Source organism: Scyliorhinus torazame, chromosome 16, assembly GCF_047496885.1.
Source record: "Scyliorhinus torazame isolate Kashiwa2021f chromosome 16, sScyTor2.1, whole genome shotgun sequence".
NCBI lineage: Eukaryota > Metazoa > Chordata > Chondrichthyes > Carcharhiniformes > Scyliorhinidae > Scyliorhinus > Scyliorhinus torazame.
In genome coordinates this window covers 12,714,012-12,740,853 of record NC_092722.1, presented here as the reverse complement: position 1 = coordinate 12,740,853, position 26,842 = coordinate 12,714,012, and the positions used below count along the sequence as shown (strand labels likewise).

The window sequence follows — 26,842 nt, the reverse complement described above, 5'->3', positions numbered from 1 at the left end:
GGGGCCGCCCTGGCAGCACACACACGCGCATTGCGGCCGCTTGCCGAGCAGCCAGGGTTCGCCCTGTTCTCACGACCTCTCGGCTCTCTCGTGTCATGTGGGGACTATTCAGCTCTTGCCAAGAGCTCCGAGTACAAACTTGAAAACGCAGTTTTGGCCGCGAGAGAAAAACCCAGCCAACTCCCCCCCCAGCCCTGTCTCTCCTGGAATATACATGTTTCCCCCCCAAAAAAAACCAATCTCCAGTGGAGAGTGCGCCACTGCTGGCGAAATAAACTTCATAAATAAACTTTTGTTTTGATACTTCAGTAGGAGAAATCTCGGAATAAGTCTGACAGAGTAGACGTAGTCTGCATCCACATGTGATGTTAAAAAAAATCCTCATTTACCTGCAAATTCCTGAGAAAATGCCATTTAATCTTAAATCATTTTTTTTTTGAATCAGAATGTAAGAAATTGGACTGTAAAGTACCCATGGGCTCGGAAATCGAAGTAAACTTGTTTGCAAATTATATTTTAAGGATCACTCCCGGATTCAAATTTTATTTCCCTCCCATGGGTCGCAGACACATTTGAAATTTACATTTACTGCCTTGATTCAGTTGTCAGAATGTATTGCTCTTTTTTTTTCAAGGGGAGGATGTGCTTTTTCGCAGGTTTTAAAAGGTTGGGAGTGGGCTGAATGTTTTTGGGTGGTGTTCTGTAACAGGAGCAGCCTGGTGTAATTGAATACATCTTGGGGAGGATCGGCACACGGCCCTCCTCACGCCGCTGCTGTCCCGGGGTAATCTCGGCACTGGTCTCTGGTCACCCAGCGCCCACTCGCTTACTGCGTGTGAGATGCCCCTTATACTGATGTGAGTGTGTGAGATTGTGTGCTTGGTGTGAGGTACTGTCCTGGGAAGGCAGATTAGGTATTTAAACAGCGACCACAAGCAAAAAAACATGTGATTGTTCTTCCCTCTCCTCATTTAAGAATTAGGATTTTAATGGGGATATAGACATATTAGACCCGTGTCATGTTAAAATGTAACCACTGTCACAGACGGCTTTCCCCAACCCTCGTCTTAATCTATCAATTTGGAATAGATCCGCAGCATCGCTAATCTATTCCCATCTATCAGATGGGAGTTTTGGACATTTTAATTGATCAACTTCCAAGATTCCTACGGTGTCATATTCATAAAGGTTAATCATTTTCGTTTCTAACCCTACATTACTAGTGATGACGCGCAGTGAGTTGGCACTGCTACCTCACAGCTCCAGGTTAAATTCTGGCCTTGGGTGACTGTGTGGAGTTTGCACTTTCTCCCCTTGTCTGAGTGGGTTTCCTCCGTTTTAGGTGGATTGGCCGTGCTAACGCCTCAGTGTCCAAAGATGTGCTGCTTAAGTGGGGTTACGGGAATAAGGTGGCTAGCTCGGGTGCTCTTTCAGAGGGTCGGTGCCTCCCTCTGCACTGCAGGAATTCCATGACTGGTATTCACAGCAATGTGCATATGCATTGGAATTTCCAGCATGCCTTCCTTTTAGATGTGAATAAACTCATAATTCAAGGGGAATGATGGCTCAGTGTAATTTGATCAATGTAGTCAATTTAAATGCCTTTGTACCATTTGTAATGACTATTTCGAAATGTATGTAATGTGTATTTGATTATATTGAAGCACCTCGGAGTGCAACATGATGCATGTAGAAAACCTGATTATTGCAATGTGTGATGGCCACTTTGTAACGTTTTCAGATATTTTACGAAATAAAGAATATTTTTGCAACAAAAAATGTATCCCCCCCCCCATTTGCGTGTGTTATATGGACTAGTCGCCTTCCACTTAAGTGGAGCATTCTGCTGGGAGTTATTAACCCCATCACAATATTCCCAGGCACTTGAATGGAACTCACCGCTGCGTGGAAGCCCGCTGCATACTCGATGAGACCAGACCCCCTTTGAAAATGGTCTTTAATTACTTTTATTCAGTTGGAGGGGGGGGGGGGGAGGAAGAGGTGGTAGGAGAAAGATAAATTCCCCGCCTTTTAGTCGGCTATCTATTCTCTGGAACAATGTTCAGACATTTCCCGCCTTTTGCGATTTTCTGCATTCACATACACCGCGTTGGTGCAGGAAACACCCCCTTTTGTGAAAAAGTGCGGGCCAGATGGCGCCGATTATCCTCAAAATTTATTGTAAATTCCCTCCCCCCACCCTTAAACAAAAGTTTGCATATTCCTTCCTCAGGGCACCTAGAAGATCAGACTTGGTGTCTGGATTATAACGTGTCAAAAGCATATGGAGCTGGAACCTCGAGAAAGGGGAAACCTTATGAATGAATTTATTTGTTTTAAATGTAGGGCGGGAAGTTCAAACTTTCTCCCTTCAAACAAGGTGAAAATTAAACAACCGATTGGGATTAACCTCTTTTTCCATAAACAGTAGGACTACAAAGGGCTACAGTAGATGCTTATATAGGAAAATGGTTTTATTTTCTGTAAAAAGTCAAAAACAAAAGTTTACAAAAAGACTTTGGTATATGGCACCTATATTAAAACAGGTTTCAAAATCTTATTACAAGAACTCTCCCGACAGTAAAATATTTCAGAAAGTCATGTGGAAATCAAAAGTATGCTCTATTTACACCTCAAAATAAATAAGTTTCTTATAATGATAAGTACAAATGTCCCGAACAATGGAACAGGTTTTATTGCTCAGTTCTTTTTTTAAAAAAGTCCTTTTTTTTTGGGGGGGGGGGGGCTTCACCAGGGTCTCCAGACGGATTCCGAGGTGTCCGGTCCTGTGCTCACTCCCAGCGGGCTGTGACTCTGAGAAACTCCGGAGATGTTGGGCCCAAAGGCGACAGAGGTCATTCCCTGGACGGGCGAGGGGGCCAGCTTCGAGATGGGAGGCCCGGCGGCGGAGCTGACGGCCACCGGCAGGTTGGCGTTGGCGTAGAGGGGGATGGTGGCCAACTGCCCGCCCGAGGCGGCGAAGGACGGGTTGGGGATGAGGAAGGCGAAGTGTCCGTCCGTGGCCGGCACCAGCTGGAAGCCCCCGTACACCTTGGGGGAGACCGCCTCGGCCGGGCTGAGTTTGCAAGGCAGGCCGACTCCGCCGCTGGCCGGCAGCTGGACGTGCAGAGGTTGGCTGAGGTGAGCCCCTGGCACCGCGGCAGGGTTGGCCGGTGCCTGCGAGTAATTCATGGCCACCATGTGGCCCAGGCAGCTGGACAAGTGGCCCAGGAGGCGGGTGCGGACATCAGTGTTAACCCCCTCGCAGCTGGAGAGGAAACGAGTCACTTCATTCATACACTCGTTAAATCCGGCTCGGTATTTGCCCAGCACGGTTGGATCTGCCGTCAAAGCTGCTGTGTGAGGAACAAAAAACAAAATTAGAACAACCACAAAATAACATTTTAAATCATGTAATTTCACAAAGGGGGGGGGGGGGGGGGGAAAGAGTTCTTTCACTCAGCCAGCATATTTGCTACACTCACCAGTCATCTGTACACGTTGTAGGTTTCGAAGGTGTTTCACTGTCATTTCAAGGATGTCCGCTTTCTCCAGTTTGGAATGTCTGGAACTCTGAAATACAAGTTTTAAAACATCAACACCTGCCCTTTACCCATTTCCTGAAAATACAAGATAGAAAACTGATGAGAGAGGGGGGACCCCCCCCAAAAAAAAAAAACCCCTCCTTGCTGCCAACTTACATCTTTCTTCAGTGCATCCAGGATCAAAGTCTTCAGCTGACCCAAACTCTCGTTGATTCTCGCCCTGCGTCTTTTTTCCATGATGGGCTTGGAAGACTGTTTAAATAACAAACAGAAATCCCACAATTAAAAACGTGTATACGCAATGCTGTACTTCTCACTCTTGCTGCAACCCTCCCCCCCCAAAAAAAAGTAAAAACGTGCATTCAAAATTCCCACAGAAATATCTCTTCCCCCCCCCCAAAAAAAAAAAACTGGTCAATCGTGGTTTTTAAAGAGGATGTGTTTACCTTGCGGTTCTCACTGGCGCTTTTGGGTTTATCCGGAGTTTGTGGAGAGTTTGCGGAAGATCCCACCGTGGGGGAGATGGAAGATTTCTCCATGGTGTCAGCTGGCATATTGAATGTCACTTTAAAAAAAAAAGGGGGGGGTGGAGAACAAGGTAGAGGAGTGTTTGCAACAGCTTGGTATCCCGGGGAAGGGGAAACAAGGCGAGCAGAGTTTGCAACAGTTTGGTATCCTGGGGATGGGGAAACAAGGTAGTGTTTGCAACAGTCCGGTATCCTGGGGAAACAGTGAGTTGCACCAAAGCCGGGGTGAGGAGGCTGGTGAAAGCGGAGTGGAGTTGTCCAGCAGGTTAGCACAGGCTGTGGAGATGCCCAGCAGGTTGGTACAGACTGTGTGGAGATGCCCAGCAGGTTGGTACAGGCTGTGTGGAGATGCCCAGCAGGTTGGTACAGGCTGTGTGGAGATGCCCAGCAGGTTGATACAGTTGGTGTATCGATTTTTCCCCCCCCTCTGGGTGCCGGCCGGCCCAATGTAGCAGAGTGTGTTCCCGGGTCAATGTAGCGAAGTAGTGTGTTCCCGGGTCAATGTAGCAGAGTGAGCTCCCGGGCCAATGTAACAACCTGCTGTATTTATAAGCCGGCGGCCAATGGCAGCTCGTGTGAAACCTTTGCAACATTCTTTCCCACACTCGGCCCGGCCAATGGGCAGCGCGGGGTGGGGGAGGGGAGGCCGGCCCGCGTTCCCATTGGCCGCGGCCCCGCCTCCCCCCGCGCCAGCTGTCAGTCACGAGCCGGCCCGGGCCCGGGCACGCGAGGCCCGGGGGAGGGGCCCAGTCACGCCCCGCCCACCCCGCTCGGCGGCCAATAGCAGCGCGCCTGGCAGCTCGAGCTGTCAATCATCCCCGGGCCCCGGCTGCTGACAGGTGACATCTGTCGGCGCGCGCGCGCGCGCGGCAGCCACTGTTCCCCCCTCCCCTCCCCCCAGCCAGCGCCGAGCACGTGCCGCAGCGCCCTGCACTGCGCACTCTCCCTTCCCCTGCCTGCTCTGCTGCGCTTTAACCCATTGCTTGCTCAATCCTTCTCGGGCTGAATCCCGAGAATAAAACTGCACGTTAACTTGCAGTTCCATCCCGGCCCTGGAGTTTGCACATTCTCCCCGTGTTTGCGTGGGTTTCACCCCCACAACCCAAAGATGTGCAGGATTGGTGGATTGGCCACGCTAAATTGGGTACTCTAAATTCATTAAAAAAAAATTAAAAACTTGCGAGCCTCATCTGCCCCTCTCAATGGATTTAATGATTTTCATTATTGTAAATGCATGGCACTCTTACAAATGAAAAACTCTCCAATTTGTGAATTATTTCATTATATTGCCAATACATGCACCAGGTTAAAGTCCAACTGGTTTAATTGGAATCACTAGCTTTCAGAGTACAGCTCCTTCCTCAGGTGAGTGACGGAGCTGTGCTCCGACAGTTCGTGATTCGAAACAAACCTGTTGGACTTTAACCTGGTGTTGCAAGACTTCTTACTCTGCCCACACAGGTCCCAACGCTGGCATTTCTACATCGCAGATACATGGTGGCACAGTGGTTAGCACTGCTGCCTCAATGTGCCGGGGTCCCGGGTTCGATTCCCACCTCGGGTGGCTGGAGTTTGCAATTTCTCCCCGTGTGTGCGTGGGTTTCCTCCGGGCGCTCCGGTTTCCTCCCAGTCCAAAGATGTGCAGGTTAGGTGGATTGGCCATAATGAATCCCCAGGTAGGGAATGGGGTGTGGTTATTGGGCCTGCAGTGTTCTTTCAGGGGGTCAGTCGACTCGATGTGCCAAATTGCCTTCTGCACTGTAGGGAGTGATGGATTCTATAATTGCACGTTTACAAATGTGAAGTGTTAAACATCTGTGAAAGAGTTCAGTATTGCACTTGCAATGGATTAAAATAACTAAATGAAAAGTCAAATTGGGCTCCAAGTGTTCAGTTTCTCTCCACCGATGCTGCCAGGTACGATGAGTATTTCCCCAGCGATTTCTGTTTATATTAGGAGGGAGGCGGAGTTGGTTACACTAAATAATACACTAACTGAAAATACTGGGCAATCTCATGTTAGATAAAAGCAAATGTTGGAACCTGAAACAAAAACTTTGAAATTGCTGGACTATCTCAGTAGGTCTGACAACATTTGTGGAGAGAGAGATGGGAGCTAACGGGCGGGATTCTCCGAAATGGAGGCAGAGTGTTCACGCCGTCGAGTTTCACAATGGCGCGAAACGGCCTCGGCGCCGCCTACATGACGCGGCCGGCGCCGCAAAACTGGCGTCACTCGCGCATGTGCGGACTGGCTGGCATGCGTGGTTGCCGTCCTCTCCGAGTCCGCTCCGCAAGATGTCTGACGGATCTGCGGAAGGAGGTCCTCCTTCAGAGAGGACGGCCCGACGATCGGTGGGCACCAATCGCGGGCCAGACTCCATTTGAGGCCCCCCCCTGGTGCAGGATCCCCCCGCAGGCAGCCCCCCAGCGTTCCCGCGCTGTTCCCGCCGACAGCGACCAGGTGTGGACGGCGCCGGGGGGGAAACCCGCCGTTTTGGGCAGGCCGCTCGGCCCATCCGGGCCTGAGAATAGCAGTGGTGCCGGAGAATCACCATTTTGGGTGTCTCGGGCGATTCTCCAGCCTGCGCCGCGCGGAACCCGACAGGGCCATTCTCGCCGCTTGGGTGAATCACGGGAGGGCGTCGCGTGAAAATTTGGCGACCCAGGTGATTCTCCCAACCGGCGTGGTAGCAGAGAATCGCGCCCAACGTTTGGAGTCTGGGTGATTCTTTGTCAAAGCTTTAGAACTGTTACTGCATGGGGTTGCATTTTAAAAGTGGCGCCTATTCAAGTTGTGTGTCTGGGATCAAAATATGTGCAACAAGGGGAGGAAATTGGTAGCACCTGCAGAGAGAGGGGACAAGATAATGTTGCAGCTGAAGTGCCTGCCATCGGTATTTGCAAAGGCTAGAAGTATGGGGAGGGAGTGGACCGGCGATCAGATGGTTAAAGAGGCTGTATTCAGTCTGCGGCCTCGGGCGGGCGGCGTGGGCCGTGCCTTGAGCAGCCTGGGAAAACCCCGCCCTCTGGCCCAGGCTGGGAGCTGGCTGGCCGGCTGCCTGGCCTGTCCTGGACGCCAGGAAGAGCGGCTCTGCAGCGTGCACACAGGTCCCGCAGCCTCCCAGCCTGCAGCCCGGAGCAGAGTCCCGGGCAGATTGCCGGCGCGTGGCGGGCGTCCCGCTCCGCCCAGCCAGCTTCAGCACCCAGTTACCAAGGGGGGATGTTGCAACGGTGTCCTTTGCAACGGGAAAGACACGTTGCAAACACTTGCACCGAACAATTTTCCAACCTGCATGCATTATTTTTAATTCTGGAAAATTACACTTTATCAAGATGCAGTGGCATTCAAAGAAATTGAACCAATTCACTTCGATGCATTTGCAATATCCAATGTTCAATTAATTCATTTCAGAAGTGTGGGTCTGAGGGGGAAAAAAATCTTATTATTACAACTCGGCAAAAAGCCACCCATGTGTTCACAGTAAACAGAACAAGTCGTCTCCCACCGTAACAAAAACAAAAGGACACACAATAAGTCGTTTAATTTTTCTTGGCCCGAACCCCAGGCCCCATCCTGTAACCAGCAGCTGTGCAAACTTTGCAAGAGAAACTTGCAATTCTCCTCCATGTAATAACAGAACATTCGAGAAACGTCAAAGACGAAGTAAAAAAATACTTGTTGGACCTGCATCACATTTTGATAACGCACTAAAATATCTAACGGTTTGACAGGTAAAGTAACTTCACCGATTCTTTTCCATCTCCCCCCCCCCCCACAAATAAATCACCGTGATGATTTACAGTAAGTTAGCTCAATCATAACAGGGGCTTGCAAATAGAGGTTGCTCCATAACAAGCATATGTCCTTTTGCACTTCCAAGGCCACAATTCACATTTTGGGGATGAGGATGAGGAGCAGTGTCCAAGACCCCAGGCTTTTGCAGCAAGACTTCATTCATTCCTCTGGCCCCAGAAGGCTGCTATTAGTTTTATCCCAATACAGGCACAATTTATGTTAATATTACAATACACTCCACCCCCCCCCCCCCCCCGGGTTTCATTGTCGATATTAAAACTGTGTTTAATATCTGATCTCATTCATACACCATGACCGTTTTGCAAACCAGTAACCTTTCACCGCTGTCACTGGATAATCACGAACCCACGAGTTTCGATTGAGTTGATTCGAATCATTTGGATGGCTGATTCAGGGCATCCAAGAGTTCGTGTGATAAAGGCAGGTAGCAATTATACTCGCAGCTCGGTCAGCAGTTACTGGCGAGTTTGAAACAGCAATACATCTAAATTCGTGGCACATATCAGACATGCACAAAAACGTTCTTGCAGATTGCTCCTTTCAACTAATTTTAGGCGCAAAATTGCAAATGAAACGTCAGATGCGATTTAAAAGTAAGATATTTGGAAACTAAGGATATCTTAAAGGGGTGGCACTGATTTGCAGAGGGGCAGTGCCCTTCATTTTTTCAAACTGTCAGAATTATTTTGGAGATTTGTCCTTTCATTGGGAACAGCACCACTCGTCTCTGCCGTGACTCACTCCTCAAACCTTTTGCATCAGCTGCTTGGGCCGTCAGTTCAAGCATTGTCCACTAAGGGGCGCCCCCCTGGTACCTGGCCAAGTGCCAAAAAACTTTCCGAAACTCCCAGTCTGCCCCCACGGTTTGTTAAATCTGAACAACAGGCTGGCTGGCGTGGCATGAGTGTCAAAAGCAAAGCTGGTTATCGAGCTTGTGCCTCTAAAATAATGTTTTTAAACCCCAAAATGAGGCCCCTTGGGGAAAGTAGGGGCAACTGTGCACTCAGTGACATTTTCACTTGTGTGATTTGCAACCTGAAACTTGGAGGGGGGGGGGGGAGTGGAGAGATAACTAGAACAAAGCAAAATTGAGACTCCCTGGAACATTCCACTCCAATCATTTGGGCTGTTTAGCACAGGGCTAAATCGCTGGCTTTGAAAGCAGACCAAGGTAGGTCAGCAGCACGGTTCAGTTCCCGTAACAGCCTCCCCGAACAGGTGCCGGAATGTGGCGACTAGGGGCTTTTCACAGTAACTTCATTTGAAGCCTACTTGTGACAATAAGCGATTTTCATTTCATTTCATTTCAATCAGGAGACAGCAAGGTCCTTCAGATCCTATTAACACCAGAATTAGCGTTAGCAACAACAGTAAGATTACTTGTGGGAGCTTGCTGTGTTGTGTGTAAGTTGGCTGCTGTGTTTCCTTCACTGTAACAGTGACAGAATCAGAGAATCCCTACGGTGAGGTCATTCGGCCCATCTAGTCTCCACCAAGCTCCGAAAGAGCACCCTACCCGATTCACTCCCCTGCCCAACCCACCCTATCCCCGTAACCGAACCTGCACATCCCTGGACACCAAGGGGCAATTTAGCACGGCCAACCCACCAAACTTGCACATCTTTGGACTGTGGGAGGAAACTGGAGCGCCCGGAGGAAACCCACGCAGGCACGGGGAGAAAGTGCAAACTTCACACAGTCACCAGAGGTCAGAATCGAACCTGGGTCCCTGGCGCTGTGAGGCAGCAGTGCTAACCACCGTGACAACACCTTGTTGGCTTTAAAGGGACGATCCTTTAAAACAGAGATGAGGAGGAATTTCTTCAGCCAGAGGGTGGTGAATCTGTGGAACTTTTTTAAAAAAAAAATATTTTTATTAACGTTTTTTAACAACAGTTTTTTCCCCTTACAAACAATAACCCCCCTCCCCCCGTAACAAAATAACGCAAATTCTCCCTGAGCAAGATATATACAAGGCAAGATGGTATATTTACATAGCTTTATACACTGGCTCTTGGCCGCGCGTACCATTTCCCCCCACCCTCCATGCTATCTCCCGCTCGTCCATCCCCTCAGACAGTCTCTCGTGTGTCCCCCCCCCCCCCCCAGGGTTGCTGCTGATCAACCTTCTTCTAACGCTCCGCGAGATAATCTAGGAACGGTTGCCACCGCCTGTAAAACCCCTGTGCAGACCCTCTCAAAGCAAACTTAATTCTCTCCAATTTTATGAACCCCGCCATGTCATTAATCCAGGCCTCCAGGCTGGGGGGCTTCGCCTCCTTCCACAATAGCAAGACCCTTCGCCGGGCTACTAGGGACGCAAAGGCCAGAATTCCGGCCTCTTTCGCCTCCTGCACTCCCGGCTCATCCACTACTCCAAATATTGCTAGCCCCCAGCTTGGCTTGACCCGGACTTTCACCACCTGGGATATTACTCCTGCCACTCCTCTCCAGAACCCCTCCAATGCCGGGCATGACCAAAACATATGGACATGGTTCGCCGGGCTCCCTGAACATCTTTCACATCTATCCTCTACCCCAAAGAACCTACTCAGCCTCGCCCTCGTCAAATGCGCTCTGTGAACCACCTTAAATTGTATCAGACTGAGCCTGGCACACGAGGAAGAGGTATTAACCCTACCCAGGGTGTCGGACCATAGCCCTTCCTCAATCTCCTCCCCCAGCTCCTCCTCCCATTTACCCTTCAGCTCCTCTACTAGCGCCTCCCCCTCTTCTTTCATCTCCTGGTATATTTCCGATACCTTGCCCTCCCCGACCCACACCCCCGAGACCACCCTATCTTGAACTTCTTGTGCCGGGAGCAACGGAAAGCCCCCCACCCGTCGCCCCACAAAAGCCCCCACCCGCACACATCTAAATGCACTTCCCGGGGGCAACCCAAACTTCTCCTCCAGCGCCCCCAGACCCGCAAACGTCCCGTCAACGAACAGGTCCCCCACTCCTCCCACCCCCGCCCGATGCCAGCCCCGGAACCCCCCGTCCATCCTCCCCGGGACAAACCGGTGGTTACCCCTGATCGGGGACCACACCGATGCTCCCATTGCACCCCTGTGTCTTCTCCACTGGCCCCAGATCTTTAATGTTGCCGCCACCACCGGGCTTGTGGTGTACCCCGTCGGCGAGAGCGGCAGCGGCGCCGCCACCAACGCCTCCAGGCCCGTTCCTTTGCAGGACGCCACCTCCACCCTCCTCCACGCCCCCCCCACACACAACCCACTCACGGATCATCGCCATTTGCTGCCCAGTAGTAACTCTCTAGGTTTGGCAAAGCCAACCCTCCTCGGTCCCTGCTGCGTTCCAAGAACCCTCTCCTAACCCTCGGGGTCCTATCTGCCCACACACACCCCATAATACTCCTACCTACTCTCTTGAAAAAGCCCTTGGAATCTGTGGAACTCTTTGCCACAGAAGGCTGTGGAGGCCAAATCACTGAGTGTCTTTAAGACAGAGATAGATAGGTTCTTGATTAATAAGGGGATCTGGGGTTATGGTGAGAAGGCAGGAGAATGGCGATGAGAAAATATCAGCCATGATCGAATGGCGGAGCAGACTCGATGGGCCGAGTGGCCTAATTCTGCTCCTGTGTCTTATTGTAACGTGCTTTCAGGGGTCCTGAGGTGGTGAAATGCGCAAACCAGCTGCTAAAGTGGAGTGTGATATACAGTGTGGTTGTGTGACTTCTGCCCAGATTTCTATATTTACTCAAACATTACTTCTGTTGCTTATTTTGGACTTAAATAAAAATATGTTTTGCAGTTGATAGCACTGTTTGTACACGTATGGCAGGCACTGCCAGGTGGGAGGATTGAACTGGGGCGAGGGGACAGTCCTGTGGGTTTTGTCACGATTTGCAGTCAATTCCACAAAGAACGGTGGCACAGTGGTTAACACCGCTGCCTCACATGGCCAAAGGCCCAGAGTTCAATTCCAGCCTCGGGTGTCTGTGCGGAGTCTGCACGTTCTCCCCGTGTCTGCGGTTTTCTCCGGGTGCTCCGGTTTCATCCCACAGTCCAAAGATGGATTGGCGGTGCAAAATTTGCTCTTAGTGTCCAAAAGATTAGGTGGGGTGACTGGGTTGCGGGATAGGTTGGAGGTTTGGGCTTAAATGGGGTGCTCTTTCCAAGGGCCGGTGCAAACTCAATGGGCCGAATAAATCTTTCGAAACCACCATCTCAAAAATGCAATTTTAGGAATTGTTTGACTGCTAATGGATTAAAGAAATGCTGCATTTGTAGGTTTAGAATGATAATCTTGCAACCGGAGGAAACCCACGCAGACAAGGGGAGAATGTGCAGACTTCGCACAGACAATGACCCAGCCAGAAATCAAACTTGGAGCACGGTGGCGCAGTGGGTTAGCATAGTGGCATCACGGCGCCGAGGTCCCAGGTTCGATCCCGGCTCTGGGTCACTGTCCGTGTGGAGTTTGCACATTCTCCCCGTGTTTGCGTGGGTTTCGCCCCCACAACCCAAAGATGTGCAGGCTAGGTGGATTGGCCACGCCAAATTGCCCCTTAATTGGAAAAAACTGAATTGGGTACTCTAAATTTATTTAAAAAAAGAAATCAAACTTGGGACCCTGGTGCTGTGAAGCCACAGTGCTAACCACTGTGCTATCGTGCTGCCCTATATTATAGAACAATAGAATCCCTACAGTGTAGAAGCAGGCTATTCGGCCCATTGAGTCTGCACTGACCCTCCGAAGGAGCACCCTACCCAGGCCCATGCACCCACCCCACCCCTGTAATCCCACCCAACCTTTTATGGACACTAAGGGGTAATTTAGTATGGCCAATCCTAACCCTTCTTTCCTTCAACAAACCCCCTTCATCCCAGGAATCAACCTAGTGACCCTTCACTTAACAGCGTCTGATGCAAGTCTGAGCCACAACCAATAATGATGGGGCACGATATAACGTGGAGTCAGAGGAATCAAGGATTTGTGAAGGGGTGGGGGGGGGGGGGGGGGAAGAGCAGGTTACAAAGGTAGGGAGGGTTGAGACCATGCAGTAGTTTAAACAAAAAGCTGAAATTTACAACTGCAGATGTTGGTGAACTAGGATCTGATGTGATCAAAAAGGATGTGGCGGAGACTTAGTGTGGAAATATGATGGTATCTTATAGAGCTGTCATCATCTTCAAATCCTGAAAAAAACCTGCAACTATTTACGTCAGATACTTGTAGAATTTGAGTGAGTCTTAAAGGATTCAAAGATATGACACATTGTCACTTTTAAAGACCACATAAATGTAGATCTTCCTGTAGGTGTCAGTATCAAGCAAATTATTGATCACGAGTTATAAAGGTAGCAAGACTTGCATTTATCTAGCATCATTCACATCCATCCAGCTGTGGGTCACTGTCCATGTGGAGTTTGCACATTCTCCATGTCTGCATGGGTTTCATCCCACAACCCAAAGGTGTGCAGGGTAGATGGATTGACCACACTAAGTTGCCCCTTAATTGGAAAAAATGAATTGGTACCCTAAATTTTTTTTTATTTTTTAATCTTTCACATTCATGGGGCAGTCCAAAGTGCTTTACAGCCAATCAAGTACTTTTGAAGTCTAGTCACTGTTGTAATGTAGGAAATCTGGCAGCCAATTTGTGCACAGCAAGCTCCCACAAACAGCAATATGATAATGCAGTAAACAGCAAAGGGGAGTCCAAGGAGTTCCTAAGAAAGACATTTATTCAGCATGACAGCAGTATTTACACAGGGCCCAGTTACACATCTCAGAGTCCTCACTCCTGTCTGTCAGCTGCTGTTACACTAATGCTGGTTAACTCACAGTCCAACCAGCACCAAGGAACAATCTTGGATGAGTTCCATGCAGGGTTACAACAGATAACAACCAAATAATCTATCTTTTTTATGACGTCGGTTAAAGAATTAATATTGTCCAGGACGCCAGGGACAACCCACCTGCCCTTCTTCAAAATTGTGCCATGGGATCTTTTATATTCAGCTGAGGAAGCTTCAGTTTAACATCTCGTCCAATGGGCTGCTCCTCTGACAGGGCAGCACACCCTCAATACTCCACCGTGTCTGTCCTCGGGCCCTGGAGTGGGACTTGAATCAGCATCTGTAATTCACCCCTTATGCTTTCTCTTCTCCTAATCTTTACAACCTCTCGGCATTCTCAGTCTCTCTACGTTGCCCCCTCTCCTTTTGTTCCCCACCATTGGCTTTCAACCTTATCCAGGCACAGCACTCTAAACTCTGCCCTTGAACCCCTTCACCTCGACTGCAAGATTCTTCTTTAAAAAAAATCACCTGCGATTACATTTTTGCAATCCTTCCCGATACGTCCTTTCACATGGCAAGCTTTGTCAATGTCATGATTACATCTCCATGAAGCACTTTGGCAATGGTTTGCTACGCTGAAGCTTGTCCTCATGCCTGAGCGACTCAGGCTGAGTCACAGAGTCCAGGGCTCAAGTCCCACTCCGGGAGCATAGAAACCAAGGCTGATGCCTCAGTGTGGCATTGAGGGCCCGCTGTCCTGTCAGAGGCATTCAGTGTTAAACCGAGGCCCCATCTGCCTAATATAAAAACAGAAAAGTGTTGGGAAGTACTCAGCGGAAAAAAGACAAGATTCTCTGTTATCATCATGTTTCTGTATGTGCGATCTGACTGTGTGCAAATTGGCTGCCGTGTTTCCTACATTAAAGCCTTGACTGCACTTCAAACATCCTCCTTTGTAAAGCACTTTGAGATGTCCAATGGTGGGTGAAAAGCACTAAACGAATGCAAGTCCAGGGTGGCACGGTGGCGCAGTGGTTAGCACTGCTGCCTCACAATAACATAAATCATATTAAAATATATCCGTGCATAATTGATGCATGTTCCTTTGGTGATGATCATGAAATCACTCCTAAAGCATCTTCCTCCCCAAGATGTTTTACCACACATCCTTTCAGAGAAAGCTGCAGTATTAGGATTAGAAGCGACTCCACCTAGTGTTCCTCCACTCTTCAGCTATTGCAATAGATGCTGGAATGGGTGACAGATATATTACAGTAGCCCATTGGGGAAAGTTTGGGTGAGTTTAAAGTTAAGATGTATTGTTAGCAAAGATTAAAGGGCATTATGAATGTTTTGTTACCTGTGTGGTAGGTAACATGTGCTACCCAATCCTTGGTTAGTGATGAGGTCTTCTGAATCCCGATGAAGAAGATTCAAACTCTTCCAGCAGTAACAAAAGGTTTATTGAGTAACTACAACAATACTTACATGAGTTCTTTACTTTAACTTTGATACTAGTGAGAAGGTTAACAAGATCTAACTAAGGTAACTATACATAACTCCACGAGCAATCTAAACTAGTCTGCTATTGCTTTGGTCACCGTGCACCCAAGAGAGAGAGAGAGAGCCACTGTGGTTGCCTTTTATACCCCTGTTGGTCCGGCCCTCTAGTGATCATGTGGTGCTCCTGATGACACATTAACCCCTTGTGCATATGCACACATAGAGATCACTACAATGAATAAAGTTGAAACTGTTCAGAGTTAGATTCGGTGTGGGCAAGGACCAAGAGGTTTAAACTGGATCGTAACTCGCTATCAGGTCATCTGTCATCTCTGTGCTTTCCGGTCTACATTATCTCCCAGTCTGGAATCAGCTCGATTTTAAAATTCTCTTCCTCCTTTTCAAACCATTCTATGTCCTGGCCCCTCCATATCTCTATAATATCCTCCAATACCACTACCCTCCAAGATATCTGCGCTCCTCCATTTTAAAAATTTATTTTAAAAAAACTTAAAAAAAAATAAATTTAGAGTACCCAATTCATTTTTTTCCAATTAAGGGGCAATTTAGCGTGGCCAATTCACCTACCCTGCACATCTTTTTGGGTTGTGGGGGCGAAACCCACGCAAACACGGGGAGAATGTGCAAACACCACACAGACAGTGACCCAGAGCCGGGATCGAACCTGGGACCTCGGCGCCGTGAGGCCGCAGTGCTAACCCACTGCGCCACCATGCCTCCATTTTTGACCTCTTGCCTATCCCTGGGTTTGATCGCTCCACCATTGTAGGCCCTAAGTCTTGGAAATCCCTCCCTAAACATCCTTTCCATCTCTCCTCCTTTAGAAACTCTTTAAAAACTACCCCGTTGGCCAAGTCTTGACCTAGTATGTCCTTATGAAGCTCCGTATCGAATTACATTTGATTGCAGCCATTTGAAGTGCTGCGAGATCCTTCCTCAAATACCAACAGGAACTGGAGTAGAGTTTCCAACTCTCAGATGTTTCCTGGAGGTTTTACCAGTTGACCTCTGGCCTCCTATTTCACCACCCCTACGCAACCCTGCTATTGGTCACCCAGCATGGCTGCCCTCACGTTATCCTGGCTTCCTGGACCAATTGAAAAGCGTCAAGCCTCTTCAGTATCCAAACGGATAGTTCTTGACTGTCATACAAATAGTCCTTTTTCCTCTCATCTCCAGTTTCTTTATGACTAATAAAGAGATGTTCCAAAGAAATGAAATACCCCACCAGGACGAGACTCCAGGCTAAACGTGGAGGGCTGACAATCCAAGATCGGAAAGACCCTGCAGAGGTCTGTCCACCATCGACAAGGCACAGTCCAAGTCAGTCACTTGCCTGGATGAGTGCAGCTCCAACAACAATCAAGGAGCTCAACACCATCCGAAACAAAACAGTCTGTTTGATCGACAAGCCACCTGAAACATTCACCCCATCACATTCATTCCCTCCAACACAGACGCACAGTGGCAGGAGCATGCACCATCGACACAATGCCCTGCAGCAACTCACTAAGGTTCCTTTGACAGCACCTTCCAAACCCGTGACCTCTACCGCCTAGATGGACAAGGGCAGCAGACGCATGGGAACACCACCACCTGCGTGTTTCTGACTTATATCCCCGTTCCATCACTATCGCTGGGCCAGATTCCCGTACAGCACGCGGACTGCAGGGTTTCCAGAAGGTGCCTCACCACCACCTTCCCAAGGGCAATAAATGCTGGCCTATCCAGTAATACCCACTTCCAGAGAGATAGAGAGAGAAAGAGGCAAACAACAAAATGAACAGGTGTGGTGTTTGGATTCTGCGAGCGTCATTTCCCAATTCCGGCCTCTCTCAGCACAGCATGAAGATTGCAACATTTCACATCGATGTGAAATAGCCTCCTTCAGTCTGGAACGCAGATCGATGCTGGTCTTCAACTTCCTGAAGCATTTGAAGTCAGCTGCCTGCTGAAAGTGCCAATAATATTAAATTTAAGGGCCCAGCTTTGTGCAAGCGAGAGTCCCTGGGTCTAGGCTTCACCTGCATCCAATTTACTGTTCGGAGACTCCCAGCTGGTGCCTGCGTTGTGCTGCCAAAACCCTGTTGGAGGAGTTTCAGTCCACACTCCACTCTGGATGAACTTGGCACCAAAATCTGTTTCATCGTAGCATTGAAGCAGTGCGAAAATTCAACCCTCATTGGGTGCAAGTGTTTGATCTCCAGCGTGCGTCCATGTTGTTGCATTTAAAGCAACCGCATTGAGAACGACCTTTGTTGCTTTCATAATTTAAGTATTTGAAGGGACAGTGCCTTTTTTGTTCAGAAATCAATCCAATTTCCTCTTCCAAAACATTTCCCTTCATTTTCCTACGTTACAACAGTGACTATACTTCAAAAGTACTTCCCTGGAGGGCAGCACGATGGCACAGCGGGTAGCACTGCTGCCTCATGGCGCCGTGGTCCCAGGTTCGATCCCGGCCCTGGGTCACTGTCCGTGTGGAGCTTGCACATTCTCCCCGTGTCTGCGTGGGCTTCGCCCCCACGACCCAAAGATGTGCAGGCTCGGTGGATTGGCCACGTTAAATTGCCCCTTCATTGGAAAAAATGAATTGGGTAATCTAAATTTATGAAAAAAAGTACTTCATTGGCTGCAAAACACTTTGAGGACACCCCAGGTTGTGAAAGGCGCTATACAAATGCAAATCTTTTTTTTCTCTGCCATTTACTTTTCAACTTTCCCCTCCCCTCCCGAAGGCATTCGTTTTCCCATTGCGGCAGAGTTACACCAAATGACAGTTTTGGTAGATTATCGGTAAGCTGTTTGACTCTGGAGAGCCTCATAGCTGTTTTTTAAATAAATTTAGAGAACCCAATTATTTTTTTTTCCAATTAAGGGGCAATTTAGCGTGGCCAGTCCTCCTAACCAACACATCTTTTGGGTTGTGGGGGTGAGACCCACGCAGACACGAGGAGAATGTGCAAACTCCACATGGACAGCGACCCAGAGCCGCACACGAACAGGGACCCAGGGCCGGAGAGCCTCATAGTTGAACTTGATCACAACCTCACCTGGTATCAGGCCGGGGGGTGCCACACCACCTCCCTAGCTCTGGGGAGTCTTAATGTTCCAACCATTGCCGTGGCCGAGATTGTCTAACTCGACACGGACTGGGAATTAAACCTGAGATCTTCTGCCCCGCTGAGCTAGACTACAATTGGATATTATTGATTTTGTATAATGGGAGAAGCTGATAATGGGATGTGCAGACGGATATCAATGGCCTCTCGCAACAGATTTGAGTGATAAGTTCATGATGCGTTCCATAGACTGGTTCTCAAAGCCACAATCTCACTTCCGGTCATTTTCCAATTATGGAGCGAGTGGCCTATTCGTCCATGTCCCATGTGGATTCAGTTAAATGCTATCCCCTGATTGAAGCCAGGGATCTCTGATGTTCGGCCAGCGATGAGGTGTTGGTTCTTTATGTTGCATGTATCCCATGATTCTGTCCACCTGGGTCAATACCAGTTGGCGGCCGTTTTCCAGAATAGTCCATGTGATTTCTAAACGTTTTCTCGCTAAGTTTCCCCAAGTCCTCCTGAATGGGAAGGCTGGTGTCGCTTATTCCTTTGTCCATCTCACGGGAGTATGATGGCGTGGCAGTACATGGCCGTTGGGATAATGTGGGACAGCACTGGGAATCACACAGTTAGAATGGACTGAAGTGGGTGGCTAGGTGCTGCCGTGATTAGGGGAGCAAATTAATCAAGGGCCAGAAATTGCCATAATTTTGAAGCATGCTGTTGTATCAGCCAGCCAGGTATTGCAGCTATACAGACGCACAAAAGATGTTTTCCTTTCCAGTTACAAGCTGTTTTATGGTCTGGAGGAATGTTGACTGAGATACCGGCAACATCACCCTGCCCTCACTCGCTGCCTTAAGGGCCTCCTTAGCACATGTCCCCTGTCTAATGGATTGGGTATGTTTTGTTCGGCAATCTGCAGGAGAAGGTGGACACCGCGAACCCTGCCTTCTGGAAGCCGAAAGGTCAAGCAGGGTTGCCACCACCAGTTGCAGAGAGGCCATGTCCTTATACCATCCACCCGAGGCCATGTGAGGCAGGTGGCAAGTTACAGCCACCTGCCCCTCACCCTCATTTCCTGATGCCACTGACACAGGGGGGAGGTCATCGTTGGCCCAAGATGCCCGCTTTTGATGCCTGGGTCTAGAGATTGAGGTGAGCTTTGTACGGATGACTCCAGAATGTCGCAATGAGCCACACTGGCCCTGTGTGCCTGATTCTCCAGCCGTGATCCTGCTGAGAAAGGCTCAGCCTTGGGAGAGTGTTTCCTGCAGCGTGCTGGCTTGTAATACACCCATGAAGGCTAATCTCAGTCAAGCTGGTCTCCTGCTTCCAGCTGGCAGATCCACCTTTCCTCCTTTACAACAGTGTCCATACTTCAATACTCCATTGGCCCTTGAGCACTTTGGGGTGTCCCGGGTTTGTAAAAGGCGCTATATTAACTCAAGCCTTTCCTTGCAATGGGAGTCAAGAAACTCCATCCTCTTTCACTTTTGTAGCCCCAGTGGATTTGAGACCAATATTAGGGTTTAAAGTAGGTGAATATAAATTTACTGGGCGTCGGTTTAGTTCAGTGGGCTGGACAGCTGGTTTGTGATGCAGAGCGAGGCCAGCAGCGCGGGTTCAATTCCCGTACCGGCTGAGGTTATTCATGAAGGCCCCGCCTTCTCAACCTTGCCCCTTGCCTGAGGTGTGGTGACCCTCAGGTTAAATCACCACCGGTCAGCTCTCACCCCTCAAAGGGGAAAGCAGCCTATGGTCATCTGGGACTATGGAGAATTTAGAACATAGAACATACAGTGCAGAAGGAGGCCATTCGGCCCATCGAGTCTGCACCGACCCACTTAAGCCCTCACTTCCACCCTATCCCCGTAACCCAATAACCCCTCCTAACCGTTTTTGGACACTAAGGGCAATTTAGCATGGCCAATCCACCTAACCTGCACGTCTTTGGACTGTGGGGGGAAACCGGAGAACCCGGAGGAAACCCACGCAGACACGGTGAGAACGTGCAGACTCCGCACAGACAGTCACCCAAGCTGGGAATCGAACCTGGGACCCTGGAGCTGTGAAGCCACAGTGCTATCCACTTGTGCTACCGTGCTGCCCACACTTTATTCACTGGCTGAATTAGGCATCAGAAGGCATTCGGATAATTCACAATTGTTGTGTGACACTGTAGTTCAGTGTTCTCGCTCGTTTTCACTCTCACTTTCCGAAACCTCTGCCTGTCCAGAAGCAACATTGCCCCCCCCCCCCCAAACCACCAACCGGGGAAAAACCCAGCCCCTCAATATAAGTTTCAATGAGCATCACCTCTCTTAATTCACAGTGAAACTGTTTCTGGATTACCGTTGAAGGGACCCGCATTCTACCATTGACACCAACCTCCCTCCTGTCCCACATTCTGTTTGTGTTACTGACGTGATGCTGGTTCAACAGTGCAGCCCAGTGAACCCAACAGCTCTGCCATGATCAAACAATCGAATGGTGGGATAGGTTGGATGGGCTGATTGGCCTCCTCCTATTCCTAGCTTCCTTTTGGAGTAAGGGATGTGGTGGCGTGGCGGGGAGGGGGGAGGGTACATATTTTCATGGGGCACGATGGCAAATACAACTAATTCCTCTCCAGTTAAATACACTGCAAATGAAAATACTGAGAATGGGGCAGAAAGTGGTGGGAAGGCTCAGCGGCCCAAGCTGCGTCTGCAGAGCGAGAAAGCGCCTGCGGAGAGAGAAGCAGATTTGATGCCTCTGGCTGATGCTCCTGAGTGTGACTGGGGAACGGGAAGTGGGCGGTCGAACAATACAGGTCAGTGATTGGGTGGATGGCAGGTGTGATTCAACAATTAATGGGGGTGATGGTGCAGGGTGGCATGGTAGCTCAGTGGTTAGCACTGTTGCTTCACAGCTCCAGGGTCCCGGGTTCGATTCCCGGCTTGGGTGACTGTCTGTGTGGAGTCTGCACGTTCTCCCCGTGTCTGCGTGGGTTTCCTCCGGGTGCTCCGGTTTCCTCCCACAGTCCAAAGATGTGCAGGTTAGGTGGATTGGCCGTGCTAAATTGCCCTTAATGTCCAAAAAGGTTCGGTGGGGTTGCTGGGTTACGGGGATAGGTTGGAAGTGTGGGCTTAAGAGGGGTGGTCTTTCCAAGAGTCGGTGCAGACTCGATGGACCGAATGGCCTCCTTCTGCTCTGTAAATTCAATGAAGTTACAGATTCTTGAAGAGAATTCCTTCTCTGTCAAGATTCATGCCAGACATCTGATAAGGTTCTTTACCACCTCGAGCTGAAGCCTAGATTAGTTTGGTGATGCCAGAGTATAAGACATCTCATTTCCAGCACGCACCCTCCGGAGAGGGAACATCTGCCAAACAGATGTGGCTTGAGATTGCCCAGTGCTCACATGGAGGTGCACTTGATTCATTAGCATCTGCCTCTGGGCAGATTTATGTTTCCTGCTGAGGGACTCCCAGAACCTTAGCAGTTGCGAGTTTTGCGAGCTGCCCCGTTCCCCACTTCCCCACTGAAGGAAATGCCACTGACAGCAGACACACGGTTCCTGCTGTCAACGCTGTTCTCTCATTTAAAGTGAGGAGGATGGTGGTGTTGGGAGAGGGGGGAGATGTGCGTGAGTGGTGTGGTGGGGGAGGGGGGGGCGGGCTCCAGCAGCCCCCCTGGTGCCGGAGGCTGACATGCTGTTGCGCTCACTGACATGCTCCTGAGACGTCACTTACTCCTCGACAAACACAGCCAGATTGCATTGCATTGCAGCCAGCAGTGTGGGATGCTGACGTCTTAAAGTGCTTCAGTTCGCAACAGGGTGTAATGAGGGAGGGAGAAGGGGGTGATAGTGGGTGTAGGGATCTCCAGTTGACTCATGACCCCCCTGCCCCATCCCCTCTGAGGACCCCTGCTTAAATGTAAATGTATCCTTCTGCTAAACTTTTGGGATCAAAATTGAAAGAAGGAAAGAAAGATAGAGAGAAAGAGGAATATGCAGTTTCGCTGCCACATTTCCTACTTTACAACAGCGACGACACTTCAAAAGTACTTCATTACCTCGAAGGCACTGTTCTTTTTAATATACTGTCGTCCGCATCGAGATTCGAAAGAGAACAATGACAGGCTAACTGGTTTAATGAGGATCCTTTCTCCCCGTCCAATAGGTTGTCCCTTCCTTCCCTGAAGACATGGCATCCTTTCCTGGGCTGCGGGCCTCCTCTGGTTCAGTGATCAACAGGCACCTTGATGGGAGGGCAGCGCTTGGCTCTTCAAATGTGCTTTGTTGGGGGACTGGGGCACAGGGAAGAATCCAGGCCGAGCCAGCCATATCCTCAGCTAATGCACCCACAGGGCAGGCGGTCACTGAATAGAGATTCAGGAGCTCTACTCTTGACCTCGTTCTCACCGTTTGTTCCAACGTCCAACTTAGCATCAACCGAAGCCAGTTGTGGCAGAGCCCGATGCCTGCCCTGGATGCAGCCAGGAGCCAATGTTGGTTGTGTGAGGCATGGGGGAGCTGCAGTGATTTTTGTTTGTGACTGCAAAACACTGGATTTTCCGTAGCCCGATGGAATGGATTATCGCACCGGACTCGAGGCCGGCGACAGTTTGATGCCGGTCCAGCAGGCTCTGCCCCCTCCAAACTGGCATCATCGTGACGTGCGCCGCACGTCTTTTCAACGGCGTTGGCGCATCATCCGCTGGCCCACCCACGGTGCTCCGCCCCCGATGGGCCGGGTTTCCGACGTCGCAGGACACGTGTGGTCCCAACCGTGCGGGAACCCGGCGTCTTGGCTGCGGAATGAGCCCAGCGCCGCCTCACTCGGCCGGGATCCGTACCACTGGCCAGGGAGGCTTCTGCAAGGGATGGGGAAATTGGGGGTGTGGCCAGGGGCCGCGGTTTGCGGGTTAGGTTATGCGCACGGCCGGCGCCATGTTGTACGGCGCGACCGCTGCAGGTCATCATCCGTGCGCAAGCGCGGCCCGGGACCCAGCCATTCTCCGGCCATTTTCTTTTTAAAAATAAATTTAGAGTACCCAATTTTTTTCCAATTAAGGGGCAATTTAGCGTGGCCAATCCACCCACCCTGCACATCTTTGGGTTGTGGGGGTGAAACCTACGCAGACACGGGGAGAATGTGCAAACTCCACACGGAGAGTGACCCCGCGCTGGGATTGGAACCCGGGTCCTCAGCCCCGCAGCTCCAGCCGTTTTCTGCACGATCCGCGGGCGTTTCACGCAGCCTCGGTGCTGGCCCCTCACCGGTACTGGAATCGGGGAGGGGTTCGCGCCGATTTGCTGGCCGTGAAACACCACGGGTCCCACGCTAGCGTCAGCCCTTAGCCGCAGGAACGGAGAATCTTCGGTTAACCGGATCGAGCAGTGTATCTGCAAGTATCTGGAGCTGAGGCTGAACTCAGCCGGGCAGCTGTTTTCAGCCCAAGTGTTGTGTGTAACGAGTGAGAATTTACCTACTCTGACGTTTGATGGGATGCATAAAGTCTGCTTTTCTGCTTCTAGTTAGCAGGCATCTCTGAAACAAATGCATTTGTATCGGGCAGATGTAATCATTTGGTTTCAAATCCCACATTCAAGTTAGGAATGTGACAGCGTCCAGTCTACACCTTCCTACACTTGGCAGGCCCTTTAAGCAAAGGCTGTATTTATTTAAAGAAAAGAAACTTTTATCTATTCAATGTTCTTCCTTTTTCACCCTCCAGTGCAGCTGAGTTAAGTAGCCTTAGGTCAGAACTGTCAAATGCTACAACATGGAACATAGTTTCATCAAGTCTGTGCTGGCCTGTCCCTTCGCAAGAGATACCTAATCTAATCTCACTCTCCCGCCCCCCTCACCGCACTTGCTAATTTTCTTCTCTATCAATCAACCATCTCAATCCTTTCAACAAATGAATGGGGTGGAGGGAGTGGGCGCAGGGGTGGCGAGGGGAGTGCTGGTGATATTACACATGGATAGACACACACAACAGGCAGTATCGTCTGGGCTACCTTGTTACTGGTGCCACCTGACATTCACCGAAGGAAGAAAATAAAGAATTTGCATTTCTGTAGCACCTTCCACGACCTCCGAACTTCCCAAAGTGCATCACTGCCAACGATGTACTTTCTTTTGCAAGTGAAATCACTGTTGAAACATGGCAGTCGAGACAGATCCTCCCAACAGGGGCTGGTTTAGCACACTGGGCTAAATCGCTGGCTTTTAAAGCAGACCAAGGCAGGCCAGCAGCACAGTTTGATTCCCGTACCAGCCTCCCCGAACAGGTGCCGGAATGTGGTGACTAGGGGCTTTTCACAGTAACTTCATTGAAGCCTACTTGTGAGAATAAGCGATTTTCATTTTATTTCAATAGCAGTGAGGTGATTGACCAGGTAACCTGTGTTGATTGAGGAATCAATACTGGTCAGGACACCATAGATAACTCCTTCTGGCCCTTCTCAGCTGAGAGCTGTGGTTCAGTGTGGGCACCACATTCAACTCTGAGTTACGAGAATTGTGGGTTCAATTCGGCTTGGGTCACTGTCTGTGTGGAGTCTGCACATTCTCCTCATGTCTGCATGGGTTGCCTCTGGGTGCTCCGGTTTCCTCCCACAGTCCAAAGATGTGCAGGTTAGGTGGATTGGTCACACTAAAATTGTGCCTTAGTGTCCAGAGATGTGCAGGTTAGGTGGAGTTACGGGGATAGGGCAAGGGAGTAAACCTAGGTAGAGTGCTCTTTCAGAGGGTAGGTGCAAACTCGATGGCCCAAATGGCCTCCATCTGCATTGTAGGGATTCTATGGTTCTGTCTCCAAAAATTCTGCACAGAGGAAATCCAGTAAAACCCTGGTTGTTAACTTTATTCTTGAGTGGTATTTAATATACATTGGTTTGCTTAATTGGAATATAGTGGCAGGTTTAGGAATTAAGTTAAAGTTTCTTCTTTCAATAAGAACCATTGTAATTGTTAACTGTAAACCTATTTCTTTGTTGGTAATGTGGTTAATTCTGTGATTAAATTACAGAAAAGTTACCTATTAGTCAGTGTTTTCTCTCCTGCAATGCAGTAACATTTCCTCACAGATGTACAAATTGCAAGTTAGTTGGGTTTTTGTTCAACATATCCAGAAAATGGCTCAGAAATAACAACCCTCTGATATCAAGTCTGAAACAAGGTTTAGACCAGATTTATTTAATTAAGAAACTCCTTCCTTTCTTTTCCCTCCAAAAGATATTTTAGGAGTTGCAGCTCTAGAACAATGACAAGCCAATTTAGATTTTAGATTCTTTGTGGATTTTTGACGAGACTTTGGTGTCTGTTATAAATCACCATGCACGTCATGACACTGACCCCAATTCCCATCAGATCAGAAGCTTCCATTTCACCTCCCATTTGGCTCCCAAATCCTCAGATAACTAGAAAAAAGGGCTCTTAATACCAGGCTCAGTCTGTCAGCGTGCAGTGTATTATCCTGTGGTGTTTTCTCTTCATCTTGTCCTTGGTTCTGAGCTGAGTTGATGTTTGCTGAGCACACTTTAGCCAAGGCAGCTGTGGGCCTTTGCACTAAGTCCCCTTGTTTACCCAGGTATTTGGTACAATCCTCGTAAATCAATCCTGGCTTTTCTCTTGAGCTTATCTCATCCAGTCGACAAAGTACAATCTGATCAGAGCCGCAGATGATGATGAAGAACTCAGGCCCACTAAAGTGAGAATCTAAAGACACGAGAGATCGGCCCATGAAGCATTCGACCCGAGAGATTTTTCAGAGACAAGAAACCTTTGTAGGATTACACAGATAAGATACTCGAGCTTTGCTAAAAGCCGGGCCATTCATTCCTGTGCATGTTTCTATTTAGCCAAGAAAGTTGAAAAAAGTATTTGAATCTGTTTTAATTAACGGCTGCAACAGTATAACAAACATGCAAGTCTAACACAAACCAATAAAGCATTGATGTACCAAGCCAGGCAAGTCTATACGATAACGAAGGGAATCGATTGTGTACGGGCTGTTTGTTCCACTTAAATATGTTCTGAGGACCAAGAGTCATAATTTTCAGTTGTAAAAGGCCAGATTTAATTTAGCTATCAGGAGTTGGTTCTTTTCCCAGTGAATGTGAGGAAGGTGCTCCTCTCATGCCATGGGCACCGATTCACGGAGAACTGGATCTGTTCTTGGTTGCTGTTGCTAACTTTTGGTTGGTTCTTAATTTGGCTCTATTTAATCACGTTTGCTCAAGAGTCGCCAGGTGTCTTTCGACACCGCCACAAGGTTCAGAACCGAATACTGATCAATGACTCGATACACCAGAAATCTACTCATGCATAAACTCTACAAACTAAACTACCACTATTACTAAAGCCTATACTTGGCTTCGGGCGCCTACTCCGTCAGAGGAACAATGGCCGTTGCTCGGTTCTGAGGCTGCTGGGTTGAGCTGTTTACAGGGTAGCAACTAGGAGCGTCTATCTCGTAGTGTGCGTTGACTTGGAACTTACTTGGTCTGCTGTAGCTGCTAGGCTGGTCTCTCTCTTCACTGAGAGCCAAAGCCAGAGGAGAAAGATTCTCCCTTGGGTGATACCTCTTATACT

The 26,842-nt window shown here is 49.2% G+C and overlaps 1 protein-coding gene across 2 annotated transcripts; it reads right to left on the bottom strand.

The window, feature by feature from the left end:
- Positions 1 to 2,453: 2,453 nt before the first annotated feature.
- On the bottom strand, positions 2,454 to 4,605 carry her9 (hairy-related 9). Of its 2 annotated transcripts, none has more exons than XM_072477972.1 (4): positions 3,992 to 4,605; positions 3,702 to 3,797; positions 3,486 to 3,573; positions 2,454 to 3,353 (listed from the first exon to the last, which is right to left on the bottom strand). In XM_072477972.1, the coding sequence occupies exons 1-4, from the start codon at positions 4,097 to 4,099 to the stop codon at positions 2,749 to 2,751; spliced, it is 897 nt and encodes a 298-aa protein (XP_072334073.1). In that variant the 5' UTR covers positions 4,100 to 4,605; the 3' UTR covers positions 2,454 to 2,748. The 2 variants fall into 2 exon arrangements, with proteins under 2 accessions (XP_072334073.1, XP_072334072.1); XM_072477971.1 differs by having other exon boundaries at positions 2,454 to 3,356; positions 3,992 to 4,604.
- Positions 4,606 to 26,842: the final 22,237 nt, after the last annotated feature.